At 38.7% G+C, this 20,616-nt stretch overlaps 1 protein-coding gene across 12 annotated transcripts in view; it reads left to right on the forward strand.

Moving 5' to 3' along the window:
- myf6 (myogenic factor 6) overlaps positions 1-20,296 on the forward strand; it is a 69,893-nt gene extending 49,597 nt beyond the window's left edge. For 4 of the 12 annotated variants that reach the window (XM_087246356.1, XM_087246358.1, XM_087246355.1 and 1 more), the window contains exons 4-6: positions 15,700-16,079; positions 16,209-16,302; positions 18,605-20,296. In XM_087246356.1, the coding sequence (XP_087102482.1) occupies positions 15,700-16,079; positions 16,209-16,302; positions 18,605-18,720 (590 nt within the window). In that variant the 3' untranslated portion in view covers positions 18,721-20,296. Of the gene's footprint in view, positions 1-15,556; positions 16,080-16,208; positions 16,303-18,604 lie in introns of those variants that run through there. The other 8 variants (XM_087246363.1, XM_087246365.1, XM_087246362.1 and 5 more) reach the window with 3 other exon arrangements.
- The last annotated feature ends 320 nt before the right edge of the window (positions 20,297-20,616 follow it).

The following is a 20,616-nucleotide window of genomic DNA, read 5'->3' on the forward strand; positions in this document are numbered from 1 at the left end:
GTATTTTCGAATACGTAGCATATATGTGAGCATATGAGCATTTCAAAACAAAGTACCATCAACCTAGGAAGCAAGTCAGATTGGCTCTCATCTCTGCCACAAATGTAGAAGAGCTCTCTAACGACACATCCCTAGAGCTTTATGCCCCTTGGCAGGATATCCCATGATTCTCTCTGACAGCTGAAGCACCAGCTCCTTGACACGTGGAGAGATTTATCAGCAGAGGCATGACACACTGGAGTCCTCCAGAGAGACTTGCATGAGTGTGAATTAACAAACAGCGTTCTTTATTCACTGTTAATCAAATGTAACCTTTAAAGTCCATGCTAATTACTTCACTGAACGACTTCCTGCTGACTATTGGATTGGTGCATTTATATTTATGGGATAAACACCACAACAAATCTGTATTTAAAGTGTAGATTTTGTATGAACGATGCATTTCAAAGGCAGGGAATATCATCTTAAAAATACAGAGGAGACTGTGGATGCAACATGTGCACAGGATCCCTCAAGCTCTAATTTTGTGCAAATAACTAACCAATGATCCAGATGAAGTATATGTGCAGTGAGGAGGTAGAAATTGACCATTGTGCTTTCATGCAGCACACATTTGAAGTGTGCCTAGTGTCACCTGTTTCATCCATTAATTAAAAAAATGTTACATTTAAATACATGTGAACATGCACTTTAAAAAGTAGAGGTGCTGCTATTTGCTCAGAGCCGCTTCTAGGCTTCTCTAACTCTTCTCTAACTCTTCTCTAACTCTCCTCTCCTTGACTCCCAGTTATTTGATGAAGTCTTTGATGCTCATTAACTACAGGGCCTTGCCCCCCAACACCCATGGAGTGCAGTTGTTTACTGCTGAAAAGGAAGCTTTGGGATTTCTTTGATTGTGCACGGAGGCCGGTGTTCTGGCAAAATTCGTCCACAAGTGCAAGGTTGCGCCATGCCCTCCTACAATCCCATCACCAACACCAGGTTATCAGCGAAAGGCCCAACACTTTGTAACCAGCAACCTCGAAACCTTTGCTTGTGTGTCCGAGACCTCAAATGAAGGGATCCAAGGCTAGGTTGAAGAGCAACAGGATAGTGGGTCCCTCACTGGGATTTCAGTCCCTCAATAAGATTTCACACACACCATCACTAGGATTTCAGGTCCATCGTTTTAGCCTACCTCGACACTTGTACAGCTGTTTGTGTAGATCTCCCGGATTAAATCTACCATGTGAGAATCCATGTTCATCTGCTCAAGAACCGATAGCAGATGATCCTGAGAGATGGTGTCAAACATCTGTGCAAAATTGATGAATACTACTGCCAATTGGCTCACTTTTCATTTGAGTGTCTGAGAAGGCACTGTAGCACCTTAAGATTCTTTGAGCAACCAGGGCTCTGCCGAAACCCTCTCTGCCTGGGGTGCAACAGACACGTGTCCATCAGTCTCTTGTTCAGCACTCTCGTGAAAAGCCTCAGGACTGTTGACCCAATGGTGATTGGCCACCAGTTGCCAATCTTCATCACCGCTCCCGGGTCAGACGTCTTGAACAGCAGCACTGTGCAACTTTTTTTCAAGCGGGTCAGTACCACACCTGTGAACCACCACATGTTGAACAGCTGAGTGAGGGTCTTACACTGGGTGCGGATGCCTTTGATGCCTGTCGGAGGCTGCTTTAGACCTTGCGCTGTGAGATTGGTTCGAGGTGGTGGGCGTTGTTGGCCCTCTTATCTGTTCCAAATTAACTCAACCCACCGAACGTTACAGGAGTTGCCCACTCGTCCCGAAAGTGTTTGTACACTGTTTCCTTTGCTCCCTCTTCTGAGGGACCAGACTCCCTTCTCGCCTTTCTTTAGCAATTCTCTTCCTGTTGCGCACCTTTGGGTGGGTGTGCATCTCGTAAATACTACACGCTTTCCTTGTGCCAAAGGTCCTGCTGCATACCAGTGCCATTCTGTTCTCAGGATGTGGCAGAGAACAGAATGGCAAGAAGGAGAGGTTTCTGTAAGAAAGAATGCTTTTGAACCTCCGTCACCATGCTTGTCGACACATATAGAGTGCAGCAGATGTTCCGGAGCAGCAGGATTACTATGACCCTGGGGTGCTTCCGCTGTTTCCAGGCCACTCTCGGTTCAGGCAGGGTCGGGAGACCCGTCGAAGCCTGGCAAGGAGTCCCTCTATGATCGCCAAGGCTTTCGAGTTCTGTGTTCGATAATGTCAGTGTCTAATCACAACCTTGACGCCCCACGCTGAGGCATTACAAGACGACAGAGCATCGCCCAAATTCATGCATTTGTCGATACAGAGGGGTCACTGTCTGAAATCTCTCAACGTCTTTAGCCCATGAGCCGTGGGGGAAGTGAGGCTTTCCATTGTGTGTCATTTTCGTTACCGGTCGTCATAGTTACTCTCGCCATTTACCCGCACTTAGTTGAATTTCTTCACTTTGACATTCAGAGCACTGGTCAGAAATCAAATCATGTCACACTTGTTCACCTTGGAGACCTGCTGCGGATATGGGTACGGCCTACTGTGAGATGTCCTGGTCAGGGAGCCCCAGGCCAAACTGATCCGAGGACTTCACTGAGCTGCTCAATCAGTAGTAGTGATGGGTGGTGTGTACAAAGGGCATGGAAAATGTTCTTGGCAAATGCTTTCATTTCAGTGCATCATGTGCTGGTCTAAGAATTTTCCCTCTTGATCATGGCCTCAGGTTCCAGGAACCCACAGAAAATAGAACCCGGGTTCCTATTCCATTATTCCTAGCTGGGCTATTCAGTGGAGCACAGTCCCAGCCCTGCTTTGAACACTCTAATTTTTTCAAAGTAAATGCTGTGGACAGCTGTGGACACCCAGTCAAGGGCATCCAGCGGGTGCCTGGAGGACTGGGGGTCCAGAACCAGCAGTGGGCAATGGGCCCAAGGTTATCTAGACTCACCAAAGCAAGGCCGGGGGCAGACAGCAGCAGAAAGGCGCAAACCCTCTTCCACCATCCACACACCCGCATGGGATTTGGATCTGAGGCTTCCCAGGTTGGCGCCAGTTGGCATATATTAGTTCTGGAATTGCCACAGTTGTCCAAGTAACTGGGTGGAGCGATTAGAGGGACCATAACTCATTTAATGAGCCATTCGCAGTTTCACTGTACCGGCTGTGTGCACTTACACTTGCGTGGCTTAATTTTTGAGACAAGCATATATTACTGGCAGGATCAACCAGGTAACCTCCCTCAGGTATGTAAGGCCCAAAGGATGGAGACAAGGCACCCCTCCCCAACCTGGCCCTGTCACCGTGCAGGAGGGTCGCTTTTGGCCACTGCGTCGAGGCCATCACTGAAAAAAAATTGTATTTCGCACCAGATTAATCTAGCCATTGATATCGTGCACACATGTCTGAGGGCCACCTCTTGCTTGTCATCAACCCACCCGATGTTTTACCCCGCCTGACCCTAACACTGCTTTTTAATTCAAGGGGACGGCATGCGGGGATAAACCCAGGAGAGGAAGAGGAGGGTAGAATGCTGACCAAAGGATGGCACGGCAGGCACCAACTCGCACAACGCTCACAAAGTGAGAAGAAACCACCCCACCCACAGTGGTCCTGTCAGAGGACCGGGTGGGGGTCCCCCTCGACACGCAGACTTCCTACACACAAGTCTTGCTCTGTCAAGGCATCACGGCCGCTCATAGGGCACACACATTGTGGGGGGGAAGCAGCTCGACCACCCCTGCGTTTGGTCATGGAGCTTGCCGGCAGGTCAGAGATCACAGGTGGTGGGGGTAAAGACCTCCAGGCAGGACGATACAGCTCATTAACCCAGAAAGTCATGACCTACCTTGCTTTTGTGTGGAACTCTCAGGGTGTGGATGTTACAGCAAGAGCAGTTATTTTTTGCTTTACTGGAGGTCCAACACCATGCCTTTGGTGCCACTCCTATGACTTGAACATTTGATGGCTTGGATAAGGGCAGTTTCGAGGCAGCGAGGACAGGTCAAGACCCAGTGAGGACTTCCAGGCTGGGCAGCTAGGCATCCGAGCCCAAAAAAGCACAGCCTACCTTACAATTATTAGTCAGTCGCTCAGGCCTGGATCTACCAAGAGTAGCAGTGTTGTTTTTGACACTTTTGACCCTTTCTGAAAGTAGTGCCATTGATGACTCACAACCGACTTTGCTCTTATTTCTTTATTGATTTTATTCATTCTCTTACTCCAGACTTAACACAGTATTCAAGAAGGAATGTAAGAGACAATCTCTCAGCTCTTCCTCCGGACACTTCACCTCCCAGGTGAGCACCCTAGGTGAGCATCATTTCGTGAGCATGGTGTCAGCCATCGTTCCGATGAAACTGGTAGAGTGGGCTCTGCCAGCCTGGTTAATGCTGCCTAGTCTGTCGAAGTAGCTCATGCAACAGTCAGACTAGGCTATGCAATTCATTTCGCCATCTGCCCTCTCAAGTTCACAGGTGTGCATTTCACGAGGGTCAGTCCTTCGTCTGCGTCCACACCTCTCCTGCTATACCCTCAGTTTTTGGACAAATCTTGCCTTTCTACGGGCCGGTGTGTCTTAGAACAAGTATCCAGGCATGTAGCCGTATTGACAGATGTCTCCATTATAGGCTGGGGGTCTGTGTGCAACGAGCATGCAGCCGCTGGTTCGTAAACCGTAGCCCGGTTACATTGGCGCATCAACTGCCTAGAACTGTGGGCAGAGTTTTAGCAGGAACACATGCTGGTCAGGACAGGCTGCATGGCAACGGTGGTGTATATCAACTATATGGGGGTATACGCTCCCGCTGCATGTCTCAGCTCGCTCGTCTTCTGCTCCTCTGGAGTCACACGCAATTAAACTTGCTGCATGCCATTCACATTTCCGGCAATCTTAACGATTCAGCCGATGCACTCTCATGGCAGCTAGTGTCTTGAGGAGAATGGAGACTCTACCCTGGCATGGTCCAGCTGATATGGTAATGCTTCGGGGATGCCCAGGTTGACCTGTTTGCTTCTCCCGAAACAGACATTGCCTGTTGTTTTATTCCCCAACCTCATCACGATGCAGTGGCTCGCAGCTGCCCCCCTGGCATGTGCAAATATGCATATTCCTAAAAATTTTATCCATGAAGACAGCTCTGCTAATCACGCTGGCATCAATCAAGAGGGTCGAGGTTCTGGTGACATTTTTGGTCAGCAAATCGTGCCTGTACACAAGGTTTCTACCACCCCATTCAGAGACTATGTGGTGAACCTGCAAGCGCTGCCCACAAAGTACCGTATCAAAACAGAGGTTGGCCCACTTGGTTGTAGATGCCATCGCCCTCGCTTATCAGTGCAAGGGTGAGCTGTGTTCCCTGGAAGGTGAGAGCACACAAAATTAAAAGTGTATCCTCCTCTTGGGCATTAGTATGCGCCACCCCTGTCACAGATATCTGTAGAGCTGTGGGCTGGGCAACACCTAATGCCTTCATGAAATTCTATAATCTTCGAATGGAGTCGGTTTACTTGGTAACCCTGGTCAAAAAACGCTTGCTGCGCCATGCTCCCTAACCTGGAGATATGCGTGCTTACTTTCTATGCTATTTGAGTTCACTGTTTGGCAAAACCTGGAGAGTTCCTCAGTTCCAGCTCAGCATCGGTGGGCAGGCAGTGTTTAGTAGCTTTTTGAACACATTCAACTACATGTGCGTTTGTTCTATTAGAGTCATGTGCTTTTCACTACCTCTATAACTGGTCAATAGTCAGCAAGCTCAAAACACTTTACACTGCATTCACACTGGTACTTAGCATCGCCCACTTGTGATCGGATTGACAAAAACACATTTTAATACCAGGTGTAAACAGGGCCTAACTAATTCGCTACAAAACAATAAAGACTTTAGCCTCTAGTGTTGATAATGACACTTCTTGAGGCAGGTGAGTGAGGTTTAACTGCACATCTAAACAGATCATATAATACACGTTTTGATTAGGCAAAAGTGTTGTCAGCTCACCTAAAATGAGAATTTCTGCCATCATTACCATGCCCTGATAGTTCAACGGTGACACAGAAAAACTGATTGGTGGAAATTAGGATTTTCTAGTCATAGGAAATAAAGTAGGAGTCTAAATGATGAATCCCAAGGCCCTGTTCTAGGATTTTCAAGTGCTCCTTTTTTCTTCAAAAAGACGAGTGAGCATCTTCAAAAAGTGAGTCAGCATGATGACCTCCTTTCTAAAGGCATCAAAATCTATCCAGGGTTGCTATGAGAAAACGAAGGCATCCTTTGGGAAATTAGTCAGTGAGTTTCTGGAAAGGCAATTCCCTTTTCCCCCCATATATTTGTTTTATGGAATTTTACCAAAGATAGGTGCTAGGTTCCAACTGATATTCAGCAGTTTAAGCGTTATTTTATGTATTTCTTTTCATTTGTATTATAAAACAAAACATATACTATAGACAATATAAACTATACTATAGGAAATATGAACTATAGACAAAGAGGACTGGGCTGGGTTACCCAGGCAGCACAAGAACAGAATCACAGACTGGGAAAACGCAGACCAGGGAAAACATTAAACTGGCACAGGAAAGTAAACATAAAGAAGCTTTAAAGAGAACAAATAAAAAATAAAAAAAAGCAGATGAACTAAATAAGCTAATTATGGGAGAACAATATGCGTTGATCTAGAAAGTTGACAAGAAAGCATGCATGCAGCCGCATGTATAAGAAGTGCTCTGTACATCACAAGACTTAACGCAAGACACAAGCACATGATAAGTGGAAGAACACCTACCACCTACTTAAACTATGCTCAGTCCTGGCTATAAACCAAAATGTATACCAACTTGACAAAAGCACGAAGATCGAACAGCATGCTGCAGACAAACAGTATGAACACAAGGAAGAGAGTGCATGACCCGAGCTTGGCTAGGACAGCATGCTCAATACAAAACCAAGACACAGACAAAAGAAATGGATTCATGAAAACTCAAGTCGATTACTACATTTAAGATTGAAATGGTTAGGATTCTGCCACCAAAATCAAGAATCAACAAAACCGAAGTGGCAAAGCCCAGACAGGCATATTGATGATAATAACACAACATTTTTAGATGCATGTGATTTTTGATAGATTTTTGCAGAACTGCATTTGCTTAAAAAAAATTGTTATCAATTACTCACCCTCATGTCATTCCAATCCCTTGAGACCTTTGTTAATTTTCAGAACACAAATGTATATATTTTACATGAAATAAGAGAGCTCACTCAACCTCTATATACAGCAATGGCCCAAGAAGTTCCAAAACACATTGACTAAATATTCCAATATTTTCAAAGATGATTTTAAGGATTTTCAAGGAAGTTTAAAGATGTTCTTCTGCAAACTTTGCTTGTGATTGTTTGAGTTGTTTTTTTTATTTTTTTTTTTAGCTTAAACTTATTTAATAATTCTTTTCTGACCTCTGGCATCAACAAGACATTTCCACTTACATAGTTATCACTCACAGACTATTCCACTTTTTTTGGCCATTCTTTGTATACTCTATAAAATATTTTATCTGTAGAACAGCAGTTTACGATCACTCTATCTGTTACTGACAACCATGCCACATTTAGTCATTTAGATCAGTGGTTCCCAAAATTACAATGCCAGTGACTCGCAACCCCCAATATCCTCTGAGGTGGTTATACACCTTGCACATAATGGAGCACACATACCCGTAGACCAAAGTCTATTCATCATTTCATTTTAAAGACTGCCACTCTAAGACAATCCTCCATGTTTAGTTGTTGCCTGTATTTATTTTTAATGTACATGAGGGCTGAAAAAGTGTCTGAAAGTTTAACCTGGCACCATAAAATTATGTGCTGTGTCTTTAATATAACATAATCACCCCAGAGGTCGCAAAAAAACAAAAGGCTGAACGCTTTTTATTTGCATGTTGTTTTTTAAATATGACTATTAACTACTATTCATTAAAATATGGTAATTCTAATAGTTTAATAAAATGATATAGATTTTCGCATATCACCAGGCCACTCGCCTCATTGTCCCGCAACCCTTCAAGGAGTCCTAAACCCCACTTCGGGAACCACGGATTTAGATCACTTTTCATCCCCCCTTTATGATGCTTCGTTTGATTTTTCACAGATCTTCTTGACCTTGTTGTTTGGCTGGTATATGATTAATTGAGATACTCATGTTTTTCAATGTGCATTTCTGACAAAAACTCTACCCAACAGTCATGCATATAGACATGCCTCAGAATAGGTAGTTCTAAGACATACAGTATGTGAAAAGCTGCCAATGTAGGATTACATGTTCTTATCCATGGAGTCCGCAGGGAGGTTCTTGGCATATATCTGAGTGCCTTTCAGTTATACTTGTGTTGCGCAAGTGTATGCTGCCATACTTATTTACATAAAATACCCAGGTTTTCAAAATCACATATTCTTCTTCAGGAAGTTATTAAAAAACATAACCTTAAGCCAGGACCCAAATTCAAGTCACCAAAACCAACTGTTTTACCATGACAATTCGTACAAGTGTTGTCTGATGAAATCCAGTTTTATTATCTTTCCACACCTATGAGGTAAACAAAAGGACTTTTGCATGGTAAATGCATTACATGAATTAAGCCATTTAAAGAAACCTTCTACCCAGAGCAAGTCTTAACTGGATCTGTTCACAGGAAACTAATAAAGCCCAAATATATCCCCATATCCTAACCGGCAGTAAACAAAAGGAATCAGCCCATATCACAGTACATGGAGGAATTCACAGAACGCAAGATATGTTTCCTGCAGCTCATTTTATGTGACTAGCCTTTTACAATAGGATGGGCACGAGGATAGTAGTTACAAGAACATTAGATTGCCCATAAAAACATTGCAAATGTGATTTGCAAATTGTAATATATATATATATATAAATATATATATATATATATATATATATATATATATATATATATATATATATATATATATATATATATATATATATATATATATATATACATATATATATATATAAATTATTTCAAAAAGTTATACAGATTGTATACTTAAAGACAGATTGAAATATAATTACACAATGCGATGAAAGCTGAGTATTAATAAAAGTGATAAAAACAGGTTAAATAAAAGGTATGTAGTTATTTAGCATTTCTTTTTGTCCAATTGTGTAACAAACCAGACCCTACAGTTTTTTGCAATTTTGCGATCGCTGAATTTACTAAAAGTCGCAAATTTTAGCGTTTCTGCCAAATTCTTAATTTTAAATGCTAAATAATTGCAATAAAAATAAATATTGTTTGATGCGCTTCAGACTACAAAAGAAAGTAAGAGCAAATATCTAACAAACGGAGCAATGGAAAACACAGAAAAGTAAACAGCTTACAATAATGGAGATTGGTTTAAGGGTGACGGCCGCTGGACATGACCAAATTGAAGAACATTATTTGTGCTTTATATGTATGGCTGGTATTATGGTGTGCGACAAATTGATTTCATTTAACTCTTTTTCCGGCAGTTAACGAGAGAACAGTTAGTTGTACCTCAGTGAGGTACATGATGTCACCATTACTGTACTGTTCCATTGCAGATGCTCCGGGGAGTGAAATCTGAGAAAAAGTAAGATCATAAGATCAAAGTTAAAAAATTGTTTTTAAGAGTTATACAACCTTTCTTTGGCTTAAACCCTACTATTTTAGATCTGTTTTAGATCTTGTCTTGACAAGGGACCAAAATAAAGAATCTTTATTTTTTTGATTTGTGTCATTGTGTCAGATTGCACAGTAAACATAATAGGCTACCTAATATGGTAAATAATATATATATATATATATATATATATATATATATATATATATATATATATATATATATATATATATATATATATATATCACAAAATTGTCAGCAAATTTCTGTTAATTATCACAATAAAATAAGTCATTTTTATGGCAAAAAGATAAAAAAAATATACATAATATGAACAAAAACATATTTTTTAAACAAAATGTGCAATATATAAAACTTGCACTTATTTTTTTACTTTGAACACTATATTGAATGGAGTAAATCAAGCCAAGGACATGCCACTGTAAAGCTGATCCTCCTAAATAAAATAAACCTTTTGTAATCACCCAAATGCCCTTGGGTCACATTTTGGGCTTCCTTCAGAACCTCTTTCTCTTTTGTACCTGTTTGTTCAACTGATTCAAACAATAGCTTTATAAGTGTTAAAGCAATGAAATGCATTCATCACTCCTGGACTCATGGCCTCTAGAACTAATCCCTTGGGATCAAGTGAACATGCGTGGGCTTCTCTTCCTATGAAAAGCCTTGTAAAAGAAAACTATGTTCCTTTCCTGAGTGCTGAATGAGCAGCTGATGGACTTTCTGCCACTGCCAATGAAGCCGTGCTGATTTGATATGCTTTTGATAGCAGACAACAGTCAGGATGTGGGGAAGGGTGCAGAGTTAACACGTCTTATATTATAATTTCAATGCTGATTTGTTATTTTGGGAGGTGAGAATGACATTGGTGACATTGCAGAAGATCATCACCTCTGTCGCAAACACATTTATGAGACCGTATTGATCCTATAGCCCATAACCTTGTACACCAAAGGGAATAGGAGATGTGTCCACTATGAGAGACAACACACAAATGATTTAAAGGTATAATTCACCCAAAAATAAAAAAATAAAAACAGTTTATAAAAAAAAGTTTCTTATTAGTAAAATATTTAATATCTTCCTTTGTGTTTAACAGAAGAAGGAAACATAAATGTCTGGAACCATTTGAGGGAGAGTTAGTAAGTACACTTTTATTTTAGAGTGAACTATCACTTTAAACCTTCACATTGTATTGAAGAAGAGCAGAAGATAGGTTGATGTATTGAAACTTTCAGAAAAAACACTAATCCATTAAAGGCTATGTATCTTAAAAGAATAGTTCACCCACAATTGATAACTATACCATAATTGTCTTACCCTCAGCCGTCCTCTGTGTATTTGATTTTCTTTTTTCAGATGAACACAGTCAGTAGTTTTACAATTTAGCACTTTTACACAGTTTTCGTTACAAAAGGTTTGCTTTAAAGACACCTATTTTTCAAGTCTTTTTTGTTTCAGCACAAAATACCCATCAGATTATTTATTACACCTTTCACAATATTTAATTTAATTTGTTAGGACATTATAGCTGTTTTTCTTGCCTGTGCTTTTTATGCAAATGAGCTGGTTCTCACTGCCCACCACACCCAAATGTGTGTCTGAGCCATAGAGATCTCCCGGTATTGCTCTGATGCATGTAGCCTTCTCCTGTTACTTCTCACATAGATAAACATCACAATGACAGAAAGAATGATGCAGATTTCCCTTACTACAGTAAGAACCTTCCCAGCGGTTATGTGATGTATTTGTTGTGGAGTTAATTCAAGCCTTTCTGCAACGATGAGTCACACACATAAGCCCCTTTCACACATACAGACCTTCTGGAAAATTACCAGCAAACTGACCCTTTTTGAAAATACCAGTAAATTTGTTCCACCAATTTTCCGGAAAGACAAGTTGTAAAATTATTCTGGAAGGCTGCTCTGTGTGAACAAAGAAGGAAAATTGCCGGAAGGAGTACGTTCACGTCTAGAATGCACTGATGTGTGACGTCTACTCCAGCCAATCAGAACACTCAGATGCATTCTCATTTGCGATGTTTATTAAAATAAATGCCTTTGATTCCTTCTCCAGACACATTTAGCTGCTTCTCTGTTAGTCATATAACGTTTCTATGTTTCTTCTTAGTGCCAGTTGTGGAAAAAAATTACTGATAAAATGCTTATGATAAACTTCTGTGAGTTCACCTGCAAGCTCTTGGTTCAGTTGCATGCACATGTCACATGCATGCACACATCATTTTAAAAACACGAAAGCTGCAGCACACATTTCAAATGTATGTCTCGACATGCAAAAGTGTTCCTTTATTATCAGCATTTGTAATGTAGCAAGTCAAATGTTTAAACAAAGATGTTTTTAGCTGCGTTTAAATGTGACAGCATACATGTTAATATACACTGCTGTATGGATATCTGTCATGCTAAAGTAAATACTGATCTAATGTCCACAAACCGGGATTAAAGCGTCTTCTTTTATAATTGTACTGACACTATGCAGCTGTGGTGATGAATTACAGCGATTTTACCGTCTTTATTACAAACATGCACTGTTTTAAAAATTCTTTAAACTTGTAAAACTCATTCTTGAGGTGCCGTTGACCACAGAGAGCTTAAGAGGTCTTTTAATCCTATTTGCTTTGCGCGCACCCTGTCTTGTTGTTATGATTATACGTGTTACTATGGAGACGTGTTGATTCACAGCTGTCAATCAATTTGCTGGGTGGGGAAAACCCAACTCTTACATCACGTTGCGGTGGGCCTCAAAATGGGAGGGATTTATATCACACTGATATGACTGTGCACACACTATACCTACACACTGTTCTGTCCAAACATCTTCCAAAAGTTTATTTTCATCATAGGTGCCCTTTATAATAATACCAGAATGTTGGAGTTAAACCTAAAAATGTTGGAGTTTATGGTATGCTCTTCCATTTGAGTAGAAAAATCCAGTCAGAAAACCGCCCCAAAGCTGCAGAGCTTTAAGAACATCTTTTGAACATGTACTGTATTTTAAAAACTGTTTACCACTTGTTGTAATAGTGTTGGGAGTAGGGGGTAAACTAAAATATACACTTATTGGACAAGTTGGTGTTCATTCCTTTAAAGCTGTTCTTTTGAAATGTGGATTTATTAATCAAAAATATTTCACCACATGAAAACACAAGTTTTCATCTTGTAATTCCTTTTTAGCTGACAATCACGTCATATAATTTGTGGACTGGCTGGGGTAAGGTAATAATCATAAAATGAGTTTTATTTGTGAGTGGATTATTTCATTAATTCTCTGTTAATCCTCAGCATCAGAATAAAGTGTACAATTTTGCCTGATTCAAATTTTAAAATGGTCTACTCTAAAACGATATGCAATACGATCCATTGGCAACTTGCAGCCCCCAATAAAACATCTCACACCGATCTTGTACAAAAATGTCAGAGGACACATAACACTTCGGAAAGGCCTTTCATGTGTTTTCGGAATTAAGATAAATGGTTCTAATAGCTATTTTTACTTCACATGCGTGAGCTTTTCAAAAGCCATTTTGACTGCATACATTCCAGGCTATTTTTACAGGGCATAAAAACAAGACCCTCTTTCCAGTGTCCAGCAATTCTGTGTCTGTGTGTGTTTTCCTCCGTTATTAATAAATGCTTGAGGTTAATGTTCTGTGAGTTAGTTTTCTTACTTAAAAGTTACTGATACAACAAATTACTTTTCACTAGATTTATACACGTGCTAGTGAGCAAGTCTTAGGTGCACACAATCAAAAATATTTTAAAAAAAGTTTTTCAAGTAAAATATATTATTTAACATCATTATTCATTAAAATTCATTATCATATTTATTCTTATTCGGTAACATTTAAAACTGCCACAATTCTACAACTTCAACAGCTATAGCAGTCATTCTGACTGTTTTTGCTGAGCAAGTCTCTATTTAAGAATGAAGCTTTGAATGGCTGCTGTTATATTGTATGGTCTTCTCTATGTGTGTTTGTATGTAATATTTAGTCACAAATGCAGAGCAATTTTAGTAAGTCTAAATGCCAACTTGTAATCGATAAAAGCAGAACATTTTGGTAGATAAAAACAATGAAAAAACTGTACACAGAGCGCTCTGTCAGCCTTTTTAATTTAATGAATTTGTTTTTTTTTGGAGCCTTGGTGTTGCCGCCGTAGATAAAAACAATGAAATTATATGTTTTTAATACATTGTAACTTTTGGACTTTTCAATGCTTGACTTTTCGATGCTTTTAGATGTTTGAGAAACAATCCTGCACAGTCACCAGTGGATCAAAATCCACCAATAAATGCATCTGTTCCCTTGTTCTTCAATATCAAGACACAATTTTGAATTTAAAATTGTATCACTTTTCTGAAAATCACAGAACCTACTAATTACAGAACCTAGTAGCTGATTATACCAAATAAAATGTTTTACAATAAGTGATGTAGTGAGTGTACTTTAAAGTGTACATTTGAATAAATTAAGCAATTTGTTAAAAATCATTTGTCTAGTGTTTTATATTTTCACTTGCTATATCACATGTAGTATTTTACATCAAATATCAACAATTACAAGTATTTTTTTACTAGTTATTTTTGATATTTGCTAAATAAAGTTTGCTTGAAAGATAAATAAATACAAATATCTTTATTCACTTTGTTCACTTTATTAAAATATATTATTTCCATTTTGAATTTTTTTAGATTTCTTTTTCAAATATATTTTTTAACCAAACCTGTTTTGCTTCTACATACAATGTATATCTAGCTACCATTCCTAAAAAACTCCTAAACCTGCCATTAACCTGAGTAGTTAAATAATGTAAGCAAACATTTTCTCAGGTACACTGCAAAAATAATCGCATCTAAATGAAAAAAAAATATTTAAAAAGATACAAAGTAGAAACAATTCAAAGTATCTTCCTGCCAGTAAGAAATAAATAAGGCTTTAGTAAACAAAACATGTCTTAAAAAGAAGCATTATCAAACATATTTCAAGTGGCGTATTGAGTCTAATTATCTTAAAGCTAACTTTTTAATAGATTTTTAAATAGTTTGTTCTCTTATTTTGTGTATTGTTCTAATTTAGGGATTTATCTTAATTTAAGAATTGTCATAATATATTTGTCTTGAGCCAAAAATGCGGCAAAGCATTTAAACTTAAAGCATGATTACTTTATGAATAAAATCAGGATAACACATTTTTATTCAAGACTTGACTGAAGTTACAATGGAAAAAGTTTATTTGCTTCTTCTCAAAATGCTGAAGCTTACTGCAACAAAACATAACGCAATGTATTTTGACACTAATGAACAAGTATACGTGTGTAACTGAATTTTTTTTCATTGGCAAAGTAATAAAAATACAAGACTGGTCTTAAATTATGACATTATGCTAAATTTGGAGGTAAAACCCCTAACTTTATGATTTACTAGCATGAAAAAAGTGAAAAATCTTAAAACAATCACAATAACCTTAGACAGTCTGAATGTGCATTGTATTGTATTCTTTAAAAAAATATTTTTTTGTCAAGAAAAAAAGAATAGCTCTTGACTAAAGGAGTTTCTGCAGTGTAACAATAATGACAATTGTATAATAAAGTTCAAGCAACATGATTGCATCATGTTAAATTGACCTAAAATAGTTACTCCATCTTTATATATATATATAACTTGTTTTAATCTTGTTTTAATAGTATTAAAACAAGTAGTTAGTAAAACACCCAGTTGAGTGTTTCCTATATTTTTCATTTGGGCACCAGAAGGCCTATTGAATTGAATCTGAAGCCCCGCAACAGCTAAGCGCTGGATAGAATTTCACATGCTATATTTAAGTCTCCCAACTTGTGTCACAGGGCTATTTAAATGCCAACAGTCTTACTGTCAAAACAGCCTACAACAACATGATGGACCTGTTTGAGACCAACGCTTATTTTTTCAATGATTTGCGTTATCTTGAGGGGGACCATGGGACCTTGGATATGCCAGGAGTGTCCCCATTGTACGAGGGGAATGACAGTCCTCTGTCCCCAGGTCAGGATCCTGTCCCGTCGGAAACGGGGTGCGAGAGCAGCGGAGAGGAGCACGTCCTCGCTCCACCGGGGCTCCAGGCGCACTGCGAGGGTCAGTGCCTCATGTGGGCTTGCAAGATCTGTAAACGGAAATCTGCTCCTACTGACCGGCGAAAGGCCGCCACTTTGAGAGAACGAAGGCGGCTCAAAAAGATCAACGAAGCTTTTGACGCGCTAAAGAAAAAGACGGTGCCTAATCCGAACCAGAGGCTGCCCAAAGTGGAGATTTTACGCAGTGCGATAAACTACATTGAGAAACTGCAGGACCTCTTGCATTCGCTGGATGAGCAGGAGCAGAGCAATGACACTGACCCTTACACATACAACCTGAAGGAAAACCATGTAAGCCCATCCATTTGCTCTGGATCCACGTGGTGCTTTGACTCTGCGCACAGCTAATGCTATGATTTGTGTTTCAGAGTTACATTAAGAGTATTATTAATGTTTTTTCCATCATGATTGCCTGTTCAGGTGACTCCCAGTGAGTATCATTGGAAAAAGACCTGCCAGAGCTGGCAGGAGAACCCAGATCATTCCAGCTCCCAGATGGCAGGTCATAGAGAAGGTTGGTACAGAGCAGGATTTAACTTCATTTACGGTTTCTGATGGTTTCTTGGGCTGGTTGTCGGTTTGCTTTTGTTAGCTTGTATCTGTGCATAACTGGAAATGCTGGTAGCTTTATTCAAGGTTGAATAAGTTGCTGTGAAGGTTGGTAGTTTATTTGGACTTTTTGTCATTATACAGCAATGTTAAAATCTGGTAAAGAGCAGAGTTAGCATTGCTTTTGTCATGTTAACCCTGCATGAGTGTGCTAGACATCAATAGAGAAACACACACGTTGTATCTTTTACATGCTCAACTTTATTATTTTAAATGTAGACGCACGACAACCATGATCAACATTTAAGCTACATCGTCATGGGACTCATGTGGTCTGAAGCGCTCAGATTTTCCAGACGTGTCTGCACTATGGAAAATGTTCAGGGCCAAAAGTCTTTAAATGAGGCATGTGAAATTATATCATGTCAACATGCACAGTTTGACACTTTCAAAAAAGTTAACCACGATAGCCAATTAAATTGATATATCTGGAAATTATTTTGCATATGTAATGCATGAGTACATTGGGATTTATATTCATTCATTCATTTTCTTGTCGTCTTAGTCCCTTTATTAATCTGAGGTCGCCACAGTGGAATGAACCGCCAACTTATCCAGCAAGTTTTTACGCAGGGGATGCCCTTCCAGCCGCAACTTATCTCTGGGAAACATCCACACATATACACACATACTCATACACTACGGACAATTTAGTCTACCCAATTCACCTGTACCGCATGTCTTTGGACTTTGGGGGAAACCGGAGTACCCGGAGGAAACCCATGCGAATGCAGGGAGAACATGCAAACTCCACACAGAAACGCCAACTGAGCCGAGGATCGAACCAGCGACCCAGCAACCTTTTTGCTGTGAGGCGAACATGCTACCCACAGCGCCACTGCGTCACCTTTGGGATTTATATCCCAGTATTTAAAGACATCAGATGTCATGTTTATTCATGAAGGCTATATTAATTGTAGATTTGCATACACTTATGTAAACATCAGACATTATATTGCTTTAATTTAAAATGCATTCTCAACAGAGCAAACTGTTGTCTGGGCTTACTTATAAAATTTTAATTGTTGGTGCTAATAGTCTCGTGAACAGTTTACTACAATTACGCTTCGGTTGTCCAGAGTTTGAGTCCCAGCTCACTAACCTTTTCTCTCTCTTTATAAATACTGTCCTGTCATAGTAAAGGAGAAAAAATCCCAAAAATAAATCATAAAAAAGAAAAAAAAACTTTAAAATTGTCACCCAAATTTACAGTTCTCAAAATGAAAACAAATACACTTTTAAAATGATTTTAGTAATGATTTCAGTAGCAACACTGAAAACTCAGCCAAGATGTGGGAGTTTATTCCCCCAATAATTGATTAAATAACTTGTTTGCACAAGCTGCTTATAACAAACATAGTTTTTAGTTACGTACTCTTTGGCTGGTGTAAAATATAATGACAGTGTCACATTGCATGTGTGGTTGAGAAATTACAAATGACCGGCATTATCAGTCAAAATACAGTCATTGAAACGCAATGTGGTGACTTTTTAAAAAGTCGCTTACCAATTTTTTTTCCTCTTTCCAATTCACTAAATGTACATTTACACACTTGGGATGGCTTTGTGAACACAATGAATGTACACGTTTTGCTTGCGTTTGCATGTGTTTTAGCTATATAAATCACAACTTGTTACAGAAAGGGCACAATGCATTTTGTCTCACTCATAGTTGGGGCACTATTTTAGTAAAAATTCCTATGGGTCACATTTCAGGAAAAAGACAAATGGCCTATACAGTCATATACAGTACTGTAGAACAGATTGTATTATAGCTGTACAGAAATAAGAAGCGATGCAGTGGAAAGGCCAGTATGGAGGAGGAAAGCTTTAAAAAGATAAAACAAAAAAATGCACTAGTATAAAAACCTTTGACAGTCACAAAAAAGCTGCATGTTTTATGCAAATAAAGTGGTTTCAGTGTTTTATTAGAGCAACTGCACTGAAAAGGGACATTTATTTCCTACCTTTATAGTCTGAAAAGTACATTAGTGAAATGGTTTAGTAGTTAGTTTTAAACTCTTGGAAAACTATATATAGTAAGAAGCATGAAGCAAGATAATACAGTATTCATTTGACCGGAGGTTATCCATTTCAAGAGTGTTTAACTGTTCTTCACACATGTAATTCTGTCTATGTAAGTCCCTATCATTTCCTCCATGTGTTTCTCAATGCGTAAAAACCGATGAGCATGATGTGTGTTTCAGGAGCCGTGTTGGAGTCTTCAGAGTCCAGCAGTCTTCGTCGCCTCTCCTCCATTGTGGACAGCATTTCCACTGAAGAGCCCAAAGCCCGCTGTCCCAGCCAGATCTCAGAGAAGTGAAGCTCAAACATCACCCACCTCACATTTCCCAATACTTTTATTTATTTCCATGAGCTAGTGTCGATGTTTTAAATGTAATAGGTGACACTTTGCAATAACTTTTTATAAGTCGTTAACAAACATGCCTATATAATGCATAACAGATCAGCCTAACGATTCAATTCAAACACTTCCTACTGCATTAGCTAATGTGAACTGTCAATGATCATTGTGTCTGATTCACTATATATTAATCTTTGTTCATTTAAGTTGTTAAAAATACAACTGTTCATTGTTAGTTCAACTTAATAATTGAAGTTAATCAACCTTACTCTGTTACATAAATAAGTAGTAATACAAATATGTTAAAAATTATTTAGAATTTCCATTTGAATGTAACCACACTCATAAAAATGAAGGTTTCAAAAGGATAACCTATGTTTCTATCCAAGTAAGTTAATTACATTTATGCTCAAAACTGGAATATCATATAAAACATTTGTGTATGAAGCACTGTTTCCATCCAGTGAGTCAAAGTGAACAAAACTCACTGCCCAATAAACTAGCGGCAAAGATCTAAACGAAAAATGGAATTTGCTGTGGTAGAAGATGCCACTGTGGGCCTTTTTTCTAATATAATAATTTAGATTCACCTCAGAAGATATAATCTAATGAATGTGCAGTGGATTGTGGGGTGTAAGATGCTCTTTAAGAGCACAGCCAGTCAAGACAGCTCTGGAGATAAAAATACTAAACCACTTTGATGACAGACTTTGGCTGAGGGATTTTAGAATGACCAAAGCATTTCAGATATTTTACAATGTGGTCAGTCCGCTAGTTTGTCCATAAATTTTGCACCATCGCACAAATCACATGATCTGTAAAACAAACTTACATTACTTTTTTGGTACATGTGTTTCCATTTTAGTTTATGTAAAGTTTTTCTTGACAAATATAAGTTTATCCTGTTCAGTTTTTCGCATATATGCGCATTTTAAAAATGTGTGTGCTTCTTGGCATTTCCATTTAAGAATTTGGTATGTGATATTCCAAAATGTGCAAAAAATAGGTCGATAGAAACAGCCAAAAAGAATCATTATAGTTTAACTTTCCAGTGAACTAATTTTTTCATGTTGTGACATGAAAAACATTTTCATAATCTAATCAACCTTATTCCTATAAAGAACTGTTAGTGTAATGGTAAAAAACTATTACCATTCTATTCTCTTGGAACTATTTCTCCCAGTTATTAATCTTTATAACTTATTTAAGAATGTTTTTGATCTGTTAAGCATTACATACTGTAATATTTGATTGCATTGTTTATAGTTTTAATGAAGTATTATTTTGAAGTGTCCCAGTGTAATAATATGAGTTGTAATTGACCATTCAGTGTAGTAACTGCAGGTAATTCCAGGTTCATTTCAGGGTCATTATTATCAACAATATGATACTTGTCCATTTATGTGGTCCTCTAAAATGTACATATTTTGTAATATATTGCTGTTACTTAAATTCTTTTATAAATTAACATGAAAAGAGAGCACTTGATCACTGCTGGATGTCTTTCCAACAATAAACTTTAAAAAAAATCTTACGTATTTATTTATTTGTTTTGTTTTATATTAAAACAAATTCACTGTTTCATTTATAAACCATGGCGGCTCAGTGGTTAGCACTGCCACTGTCGCCTCACAGCAAGAAGGTTGCTGGTTCGAGTCCCAGCGGGGCCAGTCGTCATTTTTGTGTGGAGAGTTTGCATGTTCTCCCTGTGTTTGGGTGGGTTTTCTCCGGGTGCTCCGGTTTGCGCTATAGGTGAATTGGATTAACTAAATTGGCCATAGTGTGTGAATGCGAGTGTATGGGGTGTTTCTCAGTAGTGGGTTGTGGCTGGAAGGGCATTCGCTGCGTAAAACA

The sequence above is a fragment of the Danio rerio genome, chromosome 4, assembly GCF_052040795.2.
Source record: "Danio rerio strain M-AB ecotype USA chromosome 4, GRCz13ab, whole genome shotgun sequence".
Taxonomy (NCBI): domain Eukaryota; kingdom Metazoa; phylum Chordata; class Actinopteri; order Cypriniformes; family Danionidae; genus Danio; species Danio rerio.